This window comes from Aegilops tauschii, chromosome 5 (genome assembly GCF_002575655.3).
Source record: "Aegilops tauschii subsp. strangulata cultivar AL8/78 chromosome 5, Aet v6.0, whole genome shotgun sequence".
Lineage (NCBI taxonomy): Eukaryota > Viridiplantae > Streptophyta > Magnoliopsida > Poales > Poaceae > Aegilops > Aegilops tauschii.
The window spans coordinates 488,360,414-488,380,837 of NC_053039.3; the positions used below are offsets into that span (position 1 = coordinate 488,360,414).

Here is a 20,424-nt window from a genome sequence, read left to right on the forward strand (position 1 = left end):
TAACCATAGATCATTGGGAAATAATATATGGAGTTGAGCACCATGTTTAAGTAGAGATTACAGCGGGGGGAAGAGGTGTTACACCGCTGCATAGAGGGGGAGAAAGTTGGTGTTGACGGTAGCAAGATTGTTGATGTAGATCGCCGTCCCGATCGTTGCCCCGGCGGCACTCCGGCGCCACCGGAAGCGAGGGGGAGAGAGCCCCCCTCCTTCTTCTTCTTCCTTGGCCTCCCCCTAGATGGGAGGAGGGTTCCCCCTCTGTTTCATGGTCTCCATGGTGGCGGAGGGGTGGGAGCCCCTCCGAGATTGGATCTCCCTCTCTGTTCTCTTCTCTTTCACGTTCTCCAGATCTGGCCAAAAACCGTTTCTTATATTCCGGGAGATCCGTAACTCCGATTGCGCTGAGATTTTAACACGAATTTTTTTCCGGATATAAGCTTCCTTGCGCCTGAAGTAGAGCTCCAACCGACGTTCGAGGAGGGCACAATCCACCACCACACGCCAGGGGCCTCTTGCGCGCTCTGGTGTCTTGTGGGCTATGTGGGCCTCCGTTTGCGGTGATGCTAACTCCCAAAAATCACATATATTCCAAAATAATTCTCCGTGAAATTTTATTGCATTTGGACTTTGTTTGCTATGGATACTCTGCGATACAAAAAACATGTAGAAAACAGGAACTGGCACTGGGCACTGGATCAATAGGTTAGTCCAATAAATCATATAAAAAGTTGCCAAAAGTATGTAAAAGTTGTATAATATTGGCATGAAACAATCAAAAATTATAGATACGACGAAGACGTATCACCCACCTGGGAGACCTTCCGGACTCTGTTTTTCTTCCGTATACTTGTCCTCCAAGATAAAAAAATCTATATATACTTCCCGAACCTGTTAACCACTGTATCACGAAGAAATCCTCTGTTCTCTTTCCTTGTTGTTTTCTGCGCAATTTTGAAAATATGTCGTCCCAAGACTCCGACGGAGAGAGCTATGTCTCACATCTCATTGCTGACCCAAAGACCTATGGGGGTCTATCTCCTTATGGTCGAACTACGGATGGCGAGGAGGATGCTCACTTGATGAGGATCAATGATTCAAGCTCGGAGGAGGAGGATGTTCCTCTACCTCAACCTGGGGATATGCACGTGGAGTTCAAGAAGTCAAGTCTTCCTAAGAGAGTTAACCGGTCTAAAAATCAATCTATTCATTCTCGTTTTTGGCAGAAAAGCAAAGGGGATTCATGTGACAAGATCTTGAAGCTGGAGTTGGAAGTCGATGATTTAAAGGAGGAAATTGCTCTCCTCAACTACAATATGAAAAAGTTGAAGGCACAATTGTCACCACCACCACCATCATCTTCACCACCAAAGGAGAATTGAGTATCGGGTATGGCCACTCCCCTTGGCTTCCGCCAAGCTTGGGGGAGGTGCCCCGGTATCGTATCATCCCACTATCTTTTTGCCTTTACTTATTTTAGTTCGATCTTTTTGCTTTAGATAAATAAAAGTTAGTTCGATCCTTTCTTCCTTGAGAGTTTGCTTAGTAATCTATCCTTGTAATCGTGTGCAAGTTATATAATAAAGTTTAGTTTGAGTTTTTTCTATCTTTACTTTCATGTTGCAATTAAAGAAAAGAAATAATGAAAAGATCATATACTAATCCTATGGTAGGTGATGACACCACATAAGGAAAAGTATAAGTAGAAAATTTTACTGCAGATTGACAAACATAGCATTAGTCAATGATGCAACTCATGAAAGAATTAATAAGGGAAGAGAAGATTCACATATAAATATACTATCCTAGAAATCTTTTGTGATTGTGGGCCCTCATCAAAATATTATATGCCAAAATTGTTGACGTTTGACAAGGAAGACAACTTAATGGTTTATGTTTGTTTATATTCACATAGAAGTCATTTTTGTCATAGATCCATCAACATGTGATGCTTGCCCCTACCTTTGCTAGCCAAAAATTCCGCACCAAGTAGAGATACTACTTGTGCATCCAAAAACCCTTAAACCCATATCTTATTTTCAAGTGTCCACCATACCTACCTAGGGATTGAGCAAGATCCCTCAAGTAAGTTGTCATCGGTGCAAAAAGGCAATAAACATTGCTTCTAAATGTGTGAGATCATTTAGTGTAAGAGAAAATTGAGCGTTGCACGAACTTGTGATGGTGAAGAATAAAAGCGACAGACTGCATAATAAAGGTTGCTATCACAAGGGGCAATGCAATGTGACGTTCTTTTGCACTAAGGGGTTGAGCATACAAACGAATAAGCGCATGACAACCTCTGCTTCCCTCTGCGAAGGGTCTATCTTTTACTTTTATGTATTTACTTTTATGCAAAGAGTCAAAGCTTTCCTTCTATTCCTTTTTTCTCCTTTGACAAGCATTATGTGGTGAGGAAAGATCTAGGTACATATGTCCAGTTGAATATAGATAGCATGAGTTATTATTATTGACACCACCCTTGAGGTGAATATGTTGGGAGGCGAAACTATAAGCCCCTATCTTTCTATGTGTCCGGTTGAAACGTTTTGCTCATGTGTACGCGGTGAGTGTTAGCAGTCATAGAAGACTATATGATGGTTGAGTATGTGGACTTGCCTAAAGGCTCCGATGCCTGACCCTTCCTGAAAAGATGATGAATTGTAGTTGCAAAGTTGACTGAGAACATAGTTTGTTGGTTTCTAATAGAGTTTTTGCTTTATACTTCGATTGTGTGATGAGCTGTTACCTATTCATGAGAAGTATATGACAAAAGTTCTATGACAAAAGTCCTATGTTTAAATTTGTTGCTGTTATAATAATCAACATGATGCTTTTATGTCCGTATTTTGTTTTTATCGACACCTCTCTCTCAAAGCATGTGGACATGTGATATGTCTCCAACGTATCTATAATTTTTTATTGTTCCATGCTATATTATATTCTGTTTTGGACATTATTGGGCTTTATTATACACTTTTATATTATTTTTGGGACTAACCTATTAACCGGAGGCCCAGCCCAGAATTGCTGTTTTTTGCCTATTTCAGAGTTTCGCAGAAAAAGAATATCAAACGGAGTCCAAACGGAATGAAACCTTCGGGAATGTGATTTTTGGAACGAACGTGATCCAGAGGACTTGGACCCTACGTCAAGAAAGCAACCAGGAAGGCACGAGGTAGGGGGGCGCGCCTACCCCCCTGGGCACGCCCTCCACCCTCGTGGGGCCCATGTTGCTCCACCGACGTACTTCTTCCTCCTATATATACCTACGTACCCCCAAACTACCAGATACGGAGCCAAAAACCTAATTCCACCGCCGCAACCTTCTGTACCCATGAGATCCCATCTTGGGGCCTTTTTCGGAGCTCCGCCGGAGGGGGCATCGATCACGGAGGGCTTCTACATCAACACCATAGCCTCTCCGATGATGTGTGAGTAGCTTACCTTAGACCTTCGAGTCCATAGTTATTAGCTAGATGGCTTCTTCTCTCTCTTTGGATCTCAATACAATGTTCTCCCCCTCTCTTGTGGAGATCTATTCGATGTAATCTTCTATTGCGGTGTGTTTGTTGAGACTGATGAATTGTGGGTTTATGATCAAGTTTATCTATGAACAATATTTGAATCTTCTCTGAATTCTTTTATGTATGATTGGTTATCTTTGCAAGTCTCTTCGAATTATCAGTTTGGTTTGGCCTACTAGATTGATCTTTCTTGCAATGGGAGAAGTGCTTAGCTTTGGGTTCAATCTTGCGGTGTCCTTTCCCAGTGACAGTAGGGGCAGCAAGGCACGTATTGTATTGTTGCCATCGAGGATAACAAGATGGGGTTTATATCATATTGCATGATTTTATCCCTCTACATCATGTCATCTTACTTAAAGCGTTACTCTGTTCTTTTGAACTTAATACTCTAGATGCATGCTGGATAGCGGTCGATGTGTGGAGTAATAGTAGTAGATGCAGGTAGGAGTCGGTCTACTTGTCTCGCACGTGATGCTTATATACATGATCATACCTAGATATTCTCATAACTATGCTCAATTCTGTCAATTGCTCAATTTGTTTACCCACCGTAATACTTATGCTCTTGAGAGAAGCCACTAGTGAAACCTATGGCCCCCGGGTCTATTCTCCATCATATAAATCTTCCAACACTTAGCTATTTTTATTGCCTTTTATTTTACTTTGCATCTTTATCATAAAAATACCAAAAATATTATCTTATCATATCTATCAGATCTCACTTTCGTAAGTGACCGTGAAGGGATTGACAACCCCTTTATTGCGTTGGTTGCGAGGATTTTATTTGTTTGTGTAGGTGCGAGGGACTCGTGCGTGGCCTCCTACTGGATTGATACCTTGGTTCTCAAAAACTGAGGGAAATACTTACGCTGCTTTACTGCATCACCCTTTCCTCTTCAAGGGAAAACCAACGCAGTGCTCAAGAGGTAGCAAGAAGGATTTCTGGCGCCGTTGTCGGGGAGGCTTACGCGAAGTCAAGTCAAGATTTGACTCCCGACAACGAGCCATTTCTGGCGCCGTTGCCGGGGAGTCTACGCAAAAGTCAACATACCAAGTACCAATCACGAACTCTTATCCCTCGCATTACATTATTTGCCATTTGTCTCTCGTTTTCCTCTCCCCCACTTCACCTTTGCCTTTTATTTGCCTTCTTTTTCGTTTGCCTTTTCCTTGCCAGATCTATTGTTTGCTTGTGTTACCATGTGCCTTCTATTTGCTTGCATCTTTGCTTGCTAAAAATCTATTGATATGGATCCTCATCCCCTTGCTAATCTTTTTAAGAGATCCAATTATGATGAACCAATTGCTAGTGAGTTGTGTGCACTAGATTATCTTTATGAGGTTTTGCTTGAAATTCGTGAATCTGAAAATTGTGATGAAGAAATTTATGAAGCGATTCACGATAGCTCCTTGAATAAAAAGCATGATTGCAATGATTTTATTATAAATTCTCTTGATGTCAATTGTGCTAATAATATGCAAAACCCTAAGCTTGGGGATGCTAGTTTTGCTATGCCTACTACTTGCTGCAATGATCGTGATTGGGGTGATTCTTCTGATGATCTTGAAAATTTATTTAAGCCCCATGATGAATATGAGATTGATAATAGTGTTTGCAATAATATTGAAAGTGGGTTTGGAAGAGTGTCAACTTTAGATCCCACATATTTGGAGAATGTTCAATCTTATGAAGTTTTTGATAAAAGTGGGTTTGGAGAGGTCATGACTTTAGTTAATGTTAATCCCACTATTTTGGAAGAGTGTCAACTTTGCATACATGTGGATCGTGTTAAGAATATGTTTTGTGATAGCTATATTGTTGAATTTGCTTATGATCCTACATGTAATTATTATGAGAGAGTAAAATATGGTGGTAGAAATTTTCATGTTACTAAATTACCTCTCGTTATGTTGAAATTGCTATTGTTTCTTTCCGCTTCCTTGTAAGTGCTAGTTTTTGTTTGCCTTGATAATTTGTTTGCCTATAAGATGCCTATGCATAGGAAGTATGTTAGACTTAGATGTGTTTGTCACATGCTATATGATGCTCTCTTTGTGCTTCAATTCTTGTCTTCGTGTGAGCATCATTGAAATCTTAATGCCTAGCTAGGGGCGTTAAACGATAGCGCTTGTTGGGAGGCAACCCAATTTTATTTTTAGTTTTTTTTGCTTTTTGCTTCTGTTTAGGAATAAATATTTGATCTAGCCTCTGGTTAGATTTGTTTTTATGTTTTAGTTAGTGTTTGTGCCAAGTTAAACCTATAGGATCTTCTTGGATGATAGTTATTTGATCTTGCTGAAAATTCCAGAAACTTTCTGTTCACAAAAACAATTATTAAAAATTACCAGAACGTGATATGATATTGATTCCAATTGCAGAAGATCAATAAACAAATTGTTTAGGTGGTCCTATTTTGGCTGAATTTTTAGAGTTCCAGAAGTTTGCGTTAGTTACAGATTACTACAGACTGTTCTGTTTTTGCCAGATTCTGTTTTTCGTGTGTTGTTTGCTTATTTGATGAATCTAGGGCTAGTAAAATAGTTTATAAACCATAGAGAAATTGGAATAAAGTAGGTTTAACACCCATATAAATAAAAAATGAGTTAATTACAGTACCTTGAAGTTGTGTTTTCTTTTCTTTCGCTAACGGAGCTCACGAGATTTTCTGTTAAGTTTTGTGTTGTGAAGTTTTCAAGTTTGGGGTGAAAGATTTGATGGATTATGGAACAAGGAGTGGCAAGAGCCTATTCTTGGGGATGCCCATGGCACCCCAAGATAATCTAAGGACACCTAAAAGCCAAAGCTTAGGGATGCCCCGGAAGGCATCCCCTGTTTCGTCTACTTCCATCGGTAACTTTACTTGGAGCTATATTTTTATTCACCACATGATATGTGTTTTGCTTGGAGCGTCTTGTATTATTTGAGTCTTTGTTTTTTAGTTTACCACAATCATCCTTGCTGTACACACCTTTTGAGAGAGACACACATGATTCGGAAATTGTTAGAATACTCTATGTGCTTCACTTATATCTTTTGAGCTATATAGTTTTGCTCTAGTGCTTCACTTATATCTTTTAGAGCACGACGGTGGATTTGTTTTATATAAACTATTGATCTCTCATGTTTCACTTATATTATTTTGAGAGTCTTAAAATAGCATGGCAATTTGCTTTAATTATAATATCATGAGAAATTTGATGCTTGATAATTGTTTTGAGATATAAAGGTGGTAATATCATAGTTGTGCTAGTTGAGTAATTGTGGAATTGAAAAATACTTGTGTTGGAGTTTGTGATTCCCGTAGCATGCACGTATGGTGAACCGTTATGTAACGAAGTCGGAGCATGAGGTATTTATTGATTGTCATCCTTTGTGTGGCGGTCGGGATCGGGCGATGGTTAACTCCTACCAACCCTTCCCCTAGGAGCATGCGTAGTAGTACTTTGCTTCGAGGGCTAATAAATTTTTGCAATAAGTATATGAGTTCTTTATGACTAATGTGAGTCCATGGATTATACGCACACTTACCTTTCCGCAATTTTCTAGCCTCTTCGATACCATGCATTGCCATTTCTCACCTTGAGAGTTGGTGCAAACTTCGCCGGTGCATTCAAACCCCGTGATATGATACGCTCTATCACACATAAACCTCCTTATATCTTCCTCAAAACAGCCACCATACCTACCTATTATGGCATTTCCATAGCCATTCCGAGATATATTGCCATGCAACTTTCCATCGTTTCGTTTATCATGACACGCTCCATCATTGTCATATTGCCTTGCATGATCATGTAGTTGACATTGTATTTATGGCAAAGCCACCATTCATAATTCTTTCATACATGTCGCTCTTGATTCATTGCATATCCCGGTACACCGCCGGAGGCATTCACATAGAGTCATATTTTGTTCTAAGTATTGAGTTGTAATTCATGAGTTGTAAGTAAATAAAAGTGTGATGATCATCATTATTAGAGCATTGTCCCAAGTGAGGAAAGGATGATGGAGACTATGATTCCCCCACAAGTCGAGATGAGACTCCGGACTAAAAAAAAGAGGCCATAAAAAAAGGAGAAAAGGCCCAAATAAAAAAATAAAAAAAATGAGAGAAAAAGAGAGAAGGGACAATGTTACTATCCTTTTACCACACTTGTGCTTCAAAGTAGCACCGTGATCTTCATGATAGAGAGTCTCTCATTTTGTCGCTTTCATATACTAGTGGGAAATTTCATTATAGAACTTGGCTTGTATATTCCAATGACGGGCTTTCTCAAATGCCCGAGGTCTTCGTGAGCAAGAAAGTTGGATGCACACCACTTAGTTTCTTTTGTTTGAGCTTTCATACACTTATAGCTCTAGTGCATCCGTTGCATGGCAATCCCTACTCACTCACATTGATATCTATTAATGCACATCTCCATGCCCGTTGATACGCCTAGTTGATGTGAGACTATCTTCTCCCTTTTTTGTCTTCCCACATAACCCCTACCATTATACCTTATTCCACCATAGTGCTATATCCATGGCTTGCGCTCATGTATTGCGTAAGAGTTGAAAAAGCTAAAGCGCGTTAAAAAGTATGAACCAATTGCTTGGCTAAAACCGGGGTTGTACATGATATGAATATTTTGTGTGGGGAAGATGGAGCATAGCCAGACTATATGATTTTGTAGGGATAACTTGCTTTGGCTATGTTATTTTGATAAGACATAATTGCTTGGTTAGCATGCTTGAAGTATTATTGCTTTTATGTCAACATTAAACTTTTATCTTGAATCATATTAAATCTGAACATTCGTGCCACAATAAGAAGAATTACATTGAAATTATGCTAAGTAGCATTCCACATCAAAAATCCTGTTTTTATCATTTACCTACTCGAGGACGAGCAGGAATTAAGCTTGGGGATGCTTGATACGTCTCCAACGTATCTATAATTTTTTATTGTTCCATGCTATATTATATTCTGTTTTGGACATTATTGGGCTTTATTATACACTTTTATATTATTTTTGGGACTAACCTATTAACCGGAGGCCCAGCCCAGAATTGCTGTTTTTTGCCTATTTCAGAGTTCCGCAGAAAAAGAATATCAAACGGAGTCCAAACGGAATGAAACCTTCGGAACGTGATTTTTGGAACGAACGTGATCCAGAGGACTTGGACCCTACGTCAAGAAAGCAACTAGGAAGGCACGAGGTAGGGGGGCGCGCCTACCCCCCTGGGCGCGCCCTCCACCCTCGTGGGGCCCATGTTGCTCCACCGACGTACTTCTTCCTCCTATATATACCTACGTACCCCCAAACTACCAGATACGGAGCCAAAAACCTAATTCCACCGCCGCAACCTTCTGTACCCGTGAGATCCCATCTTGGGGCCTTTTCCGGAGCTCCGTCGGAGGGGGCATCGATCACGGAGGGCTTCTACATCAACACCATAGCCTCTCCGATGATGTGTGAGTAGTTTACCTCAGACCTTCGGGTCCATAGTTATTAGCTAGATGGCTTCTTCTCTCTCTTTGGATCTCAATACAATGTTCTCCCCCTCTCTTGTGGAGATCTATTCGATGTAATCTTCTATTGCGGTGTGTTTGTTGAGACCGATGAATTGTGGGTTTATGATCAAGTTTATCTATGAACAATATTTGAATCTTCTCTGAATTCTTTTATGTATGATTGGTTATCTTTGCAAGTCTCTTCGAATTATCAGTTTGGTTTGGCCTACTCGATTGATCTTTCTTGCAATGGGAGAAGTGCTTAGCTTTGGGTTCAATCTTGCGGTGTCCTTTCCCAGTGACAGTAGGGGCAGCAAGGCACATATTGTATTGTTGCCATCGAGGATAACAAGATGGGGTTTATATCATATTGCATGAGTTTATCCCTCTACATCATGCCATCTTACTTAAAGCGTTACTCTGTTCTTTTGAACTTAATACTCTAGATGCATGCTGGATAGCGGTCGATGTGTGGAGTAATAGTAGTAGATGCAGGCAGGAGTCGGTCTACTTGTCTCGGACGTGATGCCTATATACATGATCATACCTAGATATTCTCATAACTATGCTCAATTCTGTCAATTGCTCAACAGTAATTTGTTTACCCACCGTAATACTTATGCTCTCGAGAGAAGCCACTAGTGAAACCTATGGCCCCCGGGTCTATTCTCCATCATATTAATCTTCCAACACTTAGCTATTTTTATTGCCTTTTATTTTACTTTGCATCTTTATCATAAAAATACCAAAAATATTATCTTATCATATCTATCAGATCTCACTTCCGTAAGTGACCGTGAAGGGATTGACAACCCCTTTATTGCGTTGGTTGCGAGGATTTTATTTGTTTGTGTAGGTGCGAGGGACTCGTGTGTGGCCTCCTACTGGATTGATACCTTGGTTCTCAAAAACTGAGGGAAATACTTACGCTGCTTTACTGCATCACCCTTTCCTCTTCAAGGGAAAACCAACGCAGTGCTCAAGAGGTAGCAACATGTTTTTCGATTTCGGTTTTTGCTTGAGGACAAGCGAGGTCTAAGCTTGGGGAGTTGATACGTCCATTTTGCATCATGTTTTCTTACTGTTATTTATAATGTTTTTATCCATAATGATGCTTTTTGGAGTAATTCTAATGCCTTTTCTCTCATAATATGTAAGGTACACACCAAGAGGGAGAATTCCGGCAGTTGGAAATCTGGACCTGGAAAAGCTACGTCAGGCTACCTATTCTGGACAACTCCAAACAAGCTGAAACTCCACGGAGATTTTTTATGGAATATTTGAGGAATATTGGAGCAAATAACTACCAGAGGAGGCCCACTAGGTGGGCGCAACCCACCTGGGCGCGCAAGGGAGCCCAGGCGCGCCCTGGTGGGTTGTGCTCACCCAGCCCACCTACGGTGCCCATCTTCTGGTGTATAGGTCATTTTGACCTAGAAAAAAATAAGGAGAGGACTTTCGGGACGGAGCGCCGCCGTCTCGAGGCGGAACTTGGGCAGGAGCACTTTTGCCCTCCGGTGGAGCGATTCCGCCGGGGGAACTTCCCTCCCGGAGGGGGAAATCATCGTCATCATCATCACCAACAACTCTCCCATTTTGGGAAGGGCAATCTCCATCGACATCTTCAACAGCACCATCTCATCTCAAACCCTAGTTCATCTTGTGTTCAATCTTGTTACCGGAACTATAGATTGGTGCTTGTGGGTGACTAGTAGTGTTGATTACATCTTGTAGTTGATTACTATATGGTTTATTTGGTGGAAGATTATATGTTTAGATCAAATATGCTATTTAATACTCCTATGATCATGAGCATGTTTATCATTTGTGAGTAGTTACTTTTGTTCTTGAGGTCACGGGAGAAATCATGTTGCAAGTAATCATGTGAACTTGATATGTGTTTGATATTTTGATAGTATGTATATTGTGATTCCCTTAGTGGTGTCATGTGAACGTCGACTACATGACACTTCACTATATTTGGGCCTAAGAGAATGCATTGTGGAGTAGCAATTAGATGATGAGTTGCGAGAGTGACAGAAGTTTAAACCTCAGTTTATACGCTATTCCGTAAGGGACCGATTGGATCCAAAAGTTTAAGGCTATGGTTAGAATTTATTCTTAATACTTTTCTCGTAGTTACGGATGCTTGTGGGAGGGTTAATCATAAGTAGGAGGTTTGTTCAAGTAAGAACAGCACCTAAGCACCGATCCACCCACATATCAAATTATCAAAGTAGTGAAAAAAATTGAACCAACACGATGAAAGTGGCTACATGAAATTCCCGTGTACCCTCAAGAACGCTTTGCTTATCATAAGAGACCGTTTTGGTCTGTCCTTTGCCTCAAAAGGATTGAGCTATCTTGCTGCACTTTTGTTACTACTATCGTTACTTGCTCGTTACAAATTATCTTGCTATCAAACTACTCCGCTACTTACAATTTCAGCACTTGCACACATTACCTTGCTGAAAACCACTTGTCATTTTCTTCTGCTCCTCGTTGGGTTCGACACTCTTACTTATCGAAAAGAGCTACAATTGATCCCCTATACTTGTGGGTCATCACGACGTCCTCGCTTGGGGGCCGCGCCAGCCGGCGGCCCTCCATGGTCCACATGGAGCTCCGCGAGGACGGCCCGTCCGTGGCCATCGTGGGCGCCACCCGCGCGGTGGGGCAGGAGTTCCTGCGCGTCATCACCGGAGCGAATATCTCTTTAAATGAAATACCCCGGTTTAAACAAATGTGAATGAGTGTAAAATATCACTCATCAGGACACGGATGTGGGCACATCTCGTATCCCGTGTCACACTATTTCCTTTGCCATTGACCTGGGGCTTCACTTCCCGTGGCTCACGGTCGAAGCTTCACTTTTCGGGGCTCACGGCCGGAGCTTCCTTCCCGGCTGGCGAAGATTTATACTAGGTTTAACTTTTGTTTTATGTTAAAAAATTGCCATGTCCGCTTTTGTTTAATGAAATATGTCGGAAATGAAATGAACGTGTTTCGATTTAAATCATCCGGTTTGCATGAAAATCGTTTAGTTTGCTCAAATTGCAATTGAAATGTGTCAACATGGTCCGCGTTGGAGATGCCCTTACTCTCCATCCTTCAGAAGATCCATAAATGCTGCTTTTCGAAATGAAGTTGTGAGTCCAAAATTCTCAGTGGTTATCCTCTCCCCCATATGGTTTTAGAAAAATGTGACCCCAACAAACAAGCATTTTACAACTCGTCGTAAAAGTGGTAGAACTTGATTGTAAAAGCCAGACATATCAACCCGTTAGAGATTAATTACTCTCTTCGTCAAACTCTTATACTTATTAGTTTACGGAGGGAGTAGAATAATTCTTGCTTATAACTGCTTCAAGTGTAGCGACCGCCATTGGTTTCCGTCGTCTTTAAGATTCACGTTTCATCATTGACAAAGAACAACAGTTCCGTCATTTGCTTTTTCTCTCTACCAAAACACCAAGTTGGAAGCTTCAAAAGAAAAAGAAAAAGACACCAAGGTGGAACACGATCAAAATTCAAAAGCAGCATCCCGCTGTCCCGTGGGCACGGCACACTGTTTCCAGCGTTACTAAATTAGATCTCTGGTTTGGCAGTTTGGCAGCAGCAAAAAACAATTTGGCATCGGGGTCATTCCCCGGGCACGAAACGCCAGAAACGGGCAGCCAGCACAGCACCCAACCCCCCTCCCACCACCACCCACCTACCCAAATCCAGCCTTCCTAAAACCCTAAGGCCGCCACACCCGCCGCCGCCGCCGCCGCCGCAATGCAAGCCGCCGCCGCCGTCCACCGGCCGCACCTCCTCGCGGCGTCCCCGCTCGGGGGCCGCGCCAGCCGGCGGCCGTCCACGGTCCGCATGGCGCTCCGCGAGGACGGGCCCTCCGTGGCCATCGTGGGCGCCACCGGCGCGGTGGGGCAGGAGTTCCTGCGCGTCATCACCGCCCGCGACTTCCCCTACCGCAGCCTCCGCCTCCTCGCCAGCGAGCGCTCCGCGGGCAAGCGCATCGACTTCGAGGGACGGGGCTACACCGTCCAGGACCTCGCGGCGCCGGGGGCTTTCGAGGGCATCGACATCGCGCTCTTCAGCGCCGGCGGCGGCGTCAGCCGCGCCCACGCGCCCGCCGCCGTCGCCAGCGGCGCCGTCGTCGTGGATAACAGCTCGGCGTACCGGATGGACCCCGACGTGCCGCTCGTCATCCCCGAGGTCAACCCCGAGGCCATGGCCGACGTCCGGCTCGGGAAAGGGGCTATCGTGGCCAACCCCAACTGTTCCACCATCATCTGCCTCATGGCTGTCACGCCGCTGCATCGCCACGCCAAGGTACCATTGCACAGATGTGGCCTTTTGTTCCCTGCTTTCTAACATTCACACTTGAAACTAATGTTAATAATTTGAAAAAAGGGAATACTCGAGACCAAAGAAAATCAAATTCTGTGATTTGAGTCTTGAAATAAAATACTAGACTCATCTTTGGGATTACACATGCTTCTTCATAGGCAGATTTAATTCCACATATTTCATTACCTTTCTCTTAATTGTGATGTCTTTAAGCTATAGATACCTAATAGTTTTTCTATGAATTATACCAAGCCTGTCAATAGGGATTTTTGCATGATTAGGTATTTTTATTTATGTGTGCTGATCTGCTTCATATGTTAAACATCATTTTTATTGTGAGTCCAGTATTTTGTAATATAATTACCGATATGTGTCATTTAAAATGACCAAATAAATTGGTGGCAATCTTTTCATTGTCAATGTGACAGGTGAAAAGGATGGTTGTCAGCACATACCAAGCAGCAAGTGGTGCTGGTGCTGCAGCCATGGAAGAACTCAAACTTCAAACTCAAGAGGTGGGCTTTTCTCCCTACTATCTATCTTACTCGTGGTGCTAATTCAGTTTAACTACTGACATTGTATACTTTATTTAGGTCTTGGAAGGAAAGCCACCAACCTGCAACATTTTCAGTCAACAGGTTATAACTTCAATACCTTGTGCACATGTTGAGTTGATTTCTTACTGTCATGAGACATGCTTAATGTGTTTTTCCTTCTGCAGTATGCTTTTAATATATTTTCGCATAATGCACCTATTGTTGAAAATGGCTATAATGAGGAAGAGATGAAAATGGTGAAGGAGACCAGAAAAATCTGGGTAAGTGGAAGCTTGATCAATGCCCCATATTTATTTATTTTTGCATTATTCCATCAAACTTTTCTCCTAACTTGACTATTTGGGCAAACAGAAATGGCATACTAACTCTGCTCTGTTTCTAGAATGACAAGGATGTAAGAGTAACCGCGACTTGTATACGGGTTCCTACGATGCGTGCACACGCTGAAAGCGTGAATCTACAGTTTGAAAAGCCACTTGATGAGGTTAGCATACTGTAATTGTGTTATGTATCAGTTAGTATATGGAATTCTTTCCTGAATTATTGCAATCTCAGACCCCGAGTCACTGGGTACAAATATGTTTATTGGCCTAGCATTGTTTTTGGTAAGTAGAATTGTATACTGTAACTTGTCCGTTGTCATTGTTGGGTAGGTCATTTAATTAATTTCATGTTGTGAATATTACAACACTTTTGACACTTAATACAATTTCCATTTCTTGTTCCATGTAAAGAAATAACACACCTTATTAGATGATCCTCTTTTCTTCTTAATGATGTGTTTGTTGTTCAAATTCTGAAACTGTTTGCATATGTTCTTAAAGGACACTGCCAGAGAAATCTTGAGGGCAGCTCCTGGTGTTACCATTAGTGACGACCGTGCTGCCAACCGCTTCCCCACACCACTGGAGGTAATTGGGTAGTTTGATTTTCTGGAGATGGACATCTTTGCACAGGCGATTTCTTTGTTTTTATTCATGCACATTCCACCCATGCGATTCCTTGTGATCTCGAGGACAGTGATTTATTATTTACTAATGATATTCCACCTATGAGATTCCACCGTTTCGCGGAGCTTCACTAGCCTATACTTGTTAGAAAAGTAAAGCAGATTTTCTTTATTCTGATACAACTCTAATTTTCAGGTATCGGACAAAGATGATGTATCAGTTGGTAGGATCCGTCAGGACCTGTCGCAAGATGATAACAGAGGGTATAATCATGTTTAACAGTTACCGCTGTAATCATCTGTTTGTTATGCACCACTTGTACTTAAAATGTTCCTGTATACCGGAACCTAATCAGCTCCTCAATGGCAGGTTGGAGTTATTTGTCTGTGGAGACCAGATACGTAAAGGCGCCGCGCTGAACGCCGTGCAGATTGCTGAAATGCTACTGAAGTGACCGCTTTTCTACCATTGTCTCATGTGCCACATTGCTCTATCCGTTGATGGATTGATGTACTTCTTGTCACTTTCAACCCAGTTTTGGTCGTCGTCTTTTTTGTAATCTGTCAAGAAGTGTAAGACGGGCTTTAGTCATCTGTTGCACACATAAGTGCAGTCAGAAGTTTAGAAAAGGAGGGTTTTCACTTGTTTGGATTTTGCCTTAGGTTGGTCTTCGTTGCAAGTTTGTTGTTTGTTTTTTGAAAGCTGGTCTTCTGTAACTTTACCCCCAAAGCCCTCGAGATAACGAGGCGTCCTGTGGGGATCTATATGAAGGGCAACGTGTGTACCATGCAACAAATCGTTGGGCTAAATGCTGTAACTTTTGAGGTGCAAAACCAAGGTCCGCTGTAACCTTTGCCCCGAAAGCCCTGAGATAAAGAGGCGCCTTGTGAAATCTAAATGAATTGCATTGTGTGCCATATGACAAAGTGTCGGAGCCAAAAGCTTGCACCGAACCTATTGGATGCAAACTGGGGGCTACGATTTCAGTGATTTTGAAGCGGTTTAGATGATGAAGGTGCTAAAATAGCTCTCACATGTGGTTCGATGCATGTGCTTACATGTACCTTGTCTAATTCATGAACAGAAGCCTAGTCAGATCAAAAGTTCTCACCAGGAGCGCCATGTTACATCAACTAAAACGTACAAGGACCCCAATAGCTGGCGAACGTTCGCCAGCAGGGGATGACATTTGCAAACAATTTGGGTGGCAGTTTTAGTTGTAGAGGAGGGGATGGCATTTGCGAATGATTTGGGTGGCAGTTTTAGTTGTAGAGGTGTGGCAACTTTAGTTGTAGGGGTTGACAGTTTTTATTTTGTGAAGGTACTTTTTCGTGAAACCGGCACTGTTTGATCTCGATCAAATGGCTCTGAAGGGGTTCGCTGGGACTTTACTCCCAGTGAACGTCAGCCTTTTAACATTATACCAAGCATACAAAGGATATTATCACCACTTGACAGTAAAATTTCCAGGGGTTGGCTTTTGTACCGGCAGGAGGACAATTGGGAGCAATCAAAAGCTGGATCCCACATCTTTTCCAGTGCTGACCATGGAAACTTTCACTGCATCAAACTCAGAACACACATCAATTCTTTTCTTTTTTGTGTGTGAAAACAAACGCATTAATTCGACAATCAATTGCAGCGCAGTTTGCTGCTGGCCTGGAATGGACCCAGGGAGGCCTACAACTCTACCAGATATAAACCCTCTGTTGCAAAACTATTGCCTGGTGTAACCTTGGCTCTCCAGGGCAGGAGGTTGGAGGCACATGAGGAAATTTGGGTGCAAGGCAATTTAACCATATAACAATAAAATGTTGGAGCTAAAAACTTTCACTGAGCCCCACCTCGCCTCTGCTTCCAATCCTCATCAAACACAATCAACCATCTGAAGCAACCACCGTACCGGCTGCAACATTTTTAACTGTATAAACAGTGCAAATGCAGAAAAATGTTACGACTACAAACTCAAATCACCATCAGACGAAATGTTCATTGTCCCACGCAAATGAACCCAAACAAAATTTTCATGCATGCCGTCAACCCTTGAACCTAACACTACGGCTGACGTTCGGATTGATGCCAGACATTTCTCCTCCGTATGGACCAGAGGCCTTCTTCACGCCACGCCCTTGACCTCTCCACTTGAGACGCTGCTTCTCACTCTTGACCCTGTATTTCGTCCGTGGGTTCTTGAGCTTCTTGTTTCTGGGGCGAGTCAGCCCTCGGTTCTTCTCGATCTGGCGCGAGATTCCCCTCCTCTTGCCATCTCCTTCACTTTCTTCCTCCAGCGGCTCAGTGATGATAGGGGCGCTCTGTTCTTTGCGCAAGCGCTTTTCGGTCCTCTGCCTTTTGACATCTTTGTAGAATTCATCTTCAGACTCCGATGCTTCATCGTCGCCGTCCTTGTTATCTTCACGCGTATTGGTTCCTACCCGAGCAAGAACACGTAGTTCGTGTTTTCGACGTCTTTCACCAATCTCATCTCGCTTTGGAATGTCATCATCACCAGAAACAGACTTGAACTGATGGCCAGAAGAGGGGGAAAAAAGGTTAGGAATAGCTACAGCCATTATAACAACAAATATAACAACAATGGAAAGACCACAGAAATCGATAGACAAAGCACAAGAACATGTTTAAAGGGTTGATTTAGCTTTGCATATGAGCAATAGTGAACAATTATAAATTCATCAAGTATTTCAGACGATATCTTTGGTAAGACAAGGGTTACAAGGTTTGCGTTCTAAAAACAGCACTTGTATGCACTTGATAGCATAAGTCATTCTATTAACATGACAGATAATATAGCACAAAGGCTCTTGTGGAACAGCAGAGCAGAAAGACTACAAACTCTAACAAAGCAGCAAGATTCAAGCATGACCCAACATTTTGACCCAGAAAATGACCAGCATTGTTGGCTAGTTCATATTTATCAAAACAAATGTTGATAGGAATGCGGAAATGTGATGCCAAGGTTTTTAAAGTTGGAACGCAATCATAGCTAGTGTCCCTTAGTGTAGCACAATTCATTATTGATATGTTTTACCAAAAATGGTACTCATTCCAATAATTACCATGTCCTATTATACTATCAAAATATCAATTCCCTTTTGCAGAGTAAAAATCCTACTGCACCCGAGAAATCTTGGGATCAAAATTTAAAACAAACCAGCAACTCCAAAATCATTTAATAATCCTCAAAATTCACGAACATTCTGGATACAATGATAATTCAAATAATGTATAGTACTCCCTCCGTTCCAAAATAGATGATCCAACTTTATACTATACAAAGTTGAGTCATCTATTTTGGAACGGAGGGAGTATGTGCTGGCTGATAATATCTGTAACATGGCAGGGTATAAGGATGTAGTTTCAGTTCAGTTAAGGTTCTACTCCCTCTGTCTCATAATACAAGACGTTATTACATCCAGTATACTCACACATTGGATGTAATAACGTCTTATATTATGGGACGGAGGGAGTATCAAATTACCATAAGTAACAGCACGTAGGCAGAAAATCAGCCCACTGTTGGCAAAAAAGATGAATACACCATTTGAGATCAATACTTGGCTACTTCAAAGAACTTCTAAAAAACTGTGTGCCCTGATGAAAAAAACAACTTGAAAAGGAGAAAGTAGACCAGAAGACTGCAGGTTTTGTTATCTCAGTGAGACTTCAGATTTAGCAAGATTGTAGGTTTCTATCAAATTACCCCCTTGCAGAAAAAATGTTTTTTTTTGAACAATCTTGCAGAAGAAATGTGACAAAAGGAAAGTGGCAATGTTAAAAAAATCGTAGGTTACCAACTAAAAATGTAACAGATATCAACTTGGTTGAGATCAGAATGACTCTCTAATGTAGTGTTCAACTGAATACTAGCAAGAATATACAGCAAGAAACATATGATCATTGAAATTCGGTCCTACATGACAGTATGTGTACTTGCCTGTGTAGTTTTGCAGTTATGAACTTGTACTTTGCACCATATGCATAAAAGACAATAGTCAATTAAGCGCAGTTTGGATCATTATCACAAGATATTCAGATTTCGCGCAAGCTAGTTATGAAGGTACCCAGCAAAAATAAGAAACCTGCATGAAAATACCCCATACCTTGTTTCTATTTGAGCCAGTGGCATTCACCAGGAGCTTCCAGGTTTGATCACTCAACTAAATTTCTGCACTTCATCATCAAAGTCATCCAATGTCTGCAGTTTTTTCCTATTATTGGTTGCCCTGGTTTTTGACAACTTTGGCTTCAACCCTTTTTCCTTCAACCCCTTCTCAGCCCTTTTTCCTTCATCCTTGCTCTTCCTTTTGGCAATTTCATGGTGCCCATTAGAAGGCCCATTCTTTGTCAATTTGCCTACTTCAGCACCCTGTTTTACTCTGTCCAGAACCAGTAAGTTGCTAGATTTTCCCTCCTCATCATCGTCGTCTAATCCGAAATCTTTCATTGACAGCTTACTATCCTTCTCTGCTTGTATCCTCCTTGTCTCTTCACAGTCAAGATCATCAGCATCATGCTCATCGCCATCATAGTATAATGTATTTCCGCTACCCCAATCAAATTCATCCGAACTATCATCACCGGTAAAAATTTGTTGGATTGCCTTGTGCGCTCTCTTGATTTTTGCCACATATTTTTTGCCCCATACCTCATAATTATCTGCGTCCGTGTCGCCGTCCTTACCTCCTTCGCTGTCATCACTTCCATCGCCGTCCTTGCCTTCTTCGCCATCATCAGTTTCATGGCCGGAAACACCCTCGAGATCGTTGACAGGCTGCACCGGATCCTCCTCCTCTGGGTCCCTCGAGTCGTCGGCGTTGAGGGGGGTGGCGTCCCGCTGCTTGGGGAAGGCGTCAATCTCGTCGTCGTCAGAGTCGGACACCGCCGCCGCCTTGCTGGATCGCTTGGACTGCTGCGGCCGTGTCGACCTCAGCCTCTTCCCCATGTCGGGTGGCGGCAGGTGTATCGAGGACTCGGGGTGGGGGAAGCGTTGCGAGGAGGCGGAGAGGCTGGTTCAGGGTTAGGGTATCTCTAGCCCATCCCAATAGTGAAATATATGGATTTTAGTTTTTTTTTTGGGGGGGAGAATTAGCGCCTCATTTCATTTAGTTTTCTGATAAAAAAATAGCTTCACCACCGCCACCCCGAGGCCCTCCTCGGTCGCCGAACCCTTCCTTCTTCCTCGGGCATCACCGTCGGCCCCGACACTGACCCCGTTATCCATCCTTGAGCACCACCGTCGTCCCCATCGCCAACCCCCTCCTCCGTCGTCAAGCACCGCCATCGCCCCCATCGTTGCTCGATGCTGCCATGGCACGTTGTCGCATGACTTGGTATGCGCAACTCATACCGGGGTGGCGCACCCAAATCATGAAGAAGCAACACACCAGCGAGGCTCGATGAGCAAGGATCATTGCGGTTGGCCTTCCTTCGAGCTCGGATAAGATGTAGCCTATTTTTGATTGGGCCAAGGCTTTGAACCCCGAGTTAGTTGCCTGCATTGATGATGAGGTGGTCTCATACATGG

General features: G+C 42.5%; 2 protein-coding genes across 2 annotated transcripts; one reads left to right on the forward strand and one right to left on the reverse strand.

Annotated features, from left to right (window-relative positions):
* The first annotated feature begins 12,633 nt into the window (after window positions 1-12,633).
* On the forward strand, window positions 12,634-15,678 carry LOC109743487 (uncharacterized). The gene is made up of 8 exons (XM_020302580.4): window positions 12,634-13,357; window positions 13,804-13,890; window positions 13,969-14,013; window positions 14,097-14,192; window positions 14,315-14,416; window positions 14,757-14,843; window positions 15,078-15,145; window positions 15,252-15,678. Exons 1-8 carry the CDS (start codon window positions 12,803-12,805, stop codon window positions 15,334-15,336), a joined length of 1,125 nt encoding a protein of 374 aa, XP_020158169.1. The 5' UTR covers window positions 12,634-12,802; the 3' UTR covers window positions 15,337-15,678.
* A 1,118-nt stretch (window positions 15,679-16,796) lies between these two features.
* On the reverse strand, window positions 16,797-19,909 carry LOC109743475 (uncharacterized). The gene is made up of 2 exons (XM_045228737.2): window positions 19,059-19,909; window positions 16,797-17,442 (listed from the first exon to the last, which is right to left on the reverse strand). The coding sequence occupies exons 1-2, from the start codon at window positions 19,840-19,842 to the stop codon at window positions 16,919-16,921; spliced, it is 1,308 nt and encodes a 435-aa protein (XP_045084672.1). The 5' UTR covers window positions 19,843-19,909; the 3' UTR covers window positions 16,797-16,918.
* Between the last annotated feature and the right edge of the window lie 515 nt (window positions 19,910-20,424).

Coding starts and splice junctions, on each gene's coding strand:
- LOC109743487 (XM_020302580.4), top strand. CDS start 12,803: ATGCAAGCCGCCGCCGCCGTCCACCGGCCGCACCTCCTCGCGGCGTCC. Junction 13,358..13,803: donor CGCTGCATCGCCACGCCAAG/GTACCATTGCAC, acceptor TCAATGTGACAG/GTGAAAAGGATGGTTGTCAG. Junction 14,193..14,314: donor AGGAGACCAGAAAAATCTGG/GTAAGTGGAAGC, acceptor CTCTGTTTCTAG/AATGACAAGGATGTAAGAGT.
- LOC109743475 (XM_045228737.2), bottom strand. CDS start 19,842: ATGGGGAAGAGGCTGAGGTCGACACGGCCGCAGCAGTCCAAGCGATCC. Junction 17,443..19,058: donor TGATGAAGTGCAGAAATTTA/GTTGAGTGATCA, acceptor TAATGGCTGTAG/CTATTCCTAACCTTTTTTCC.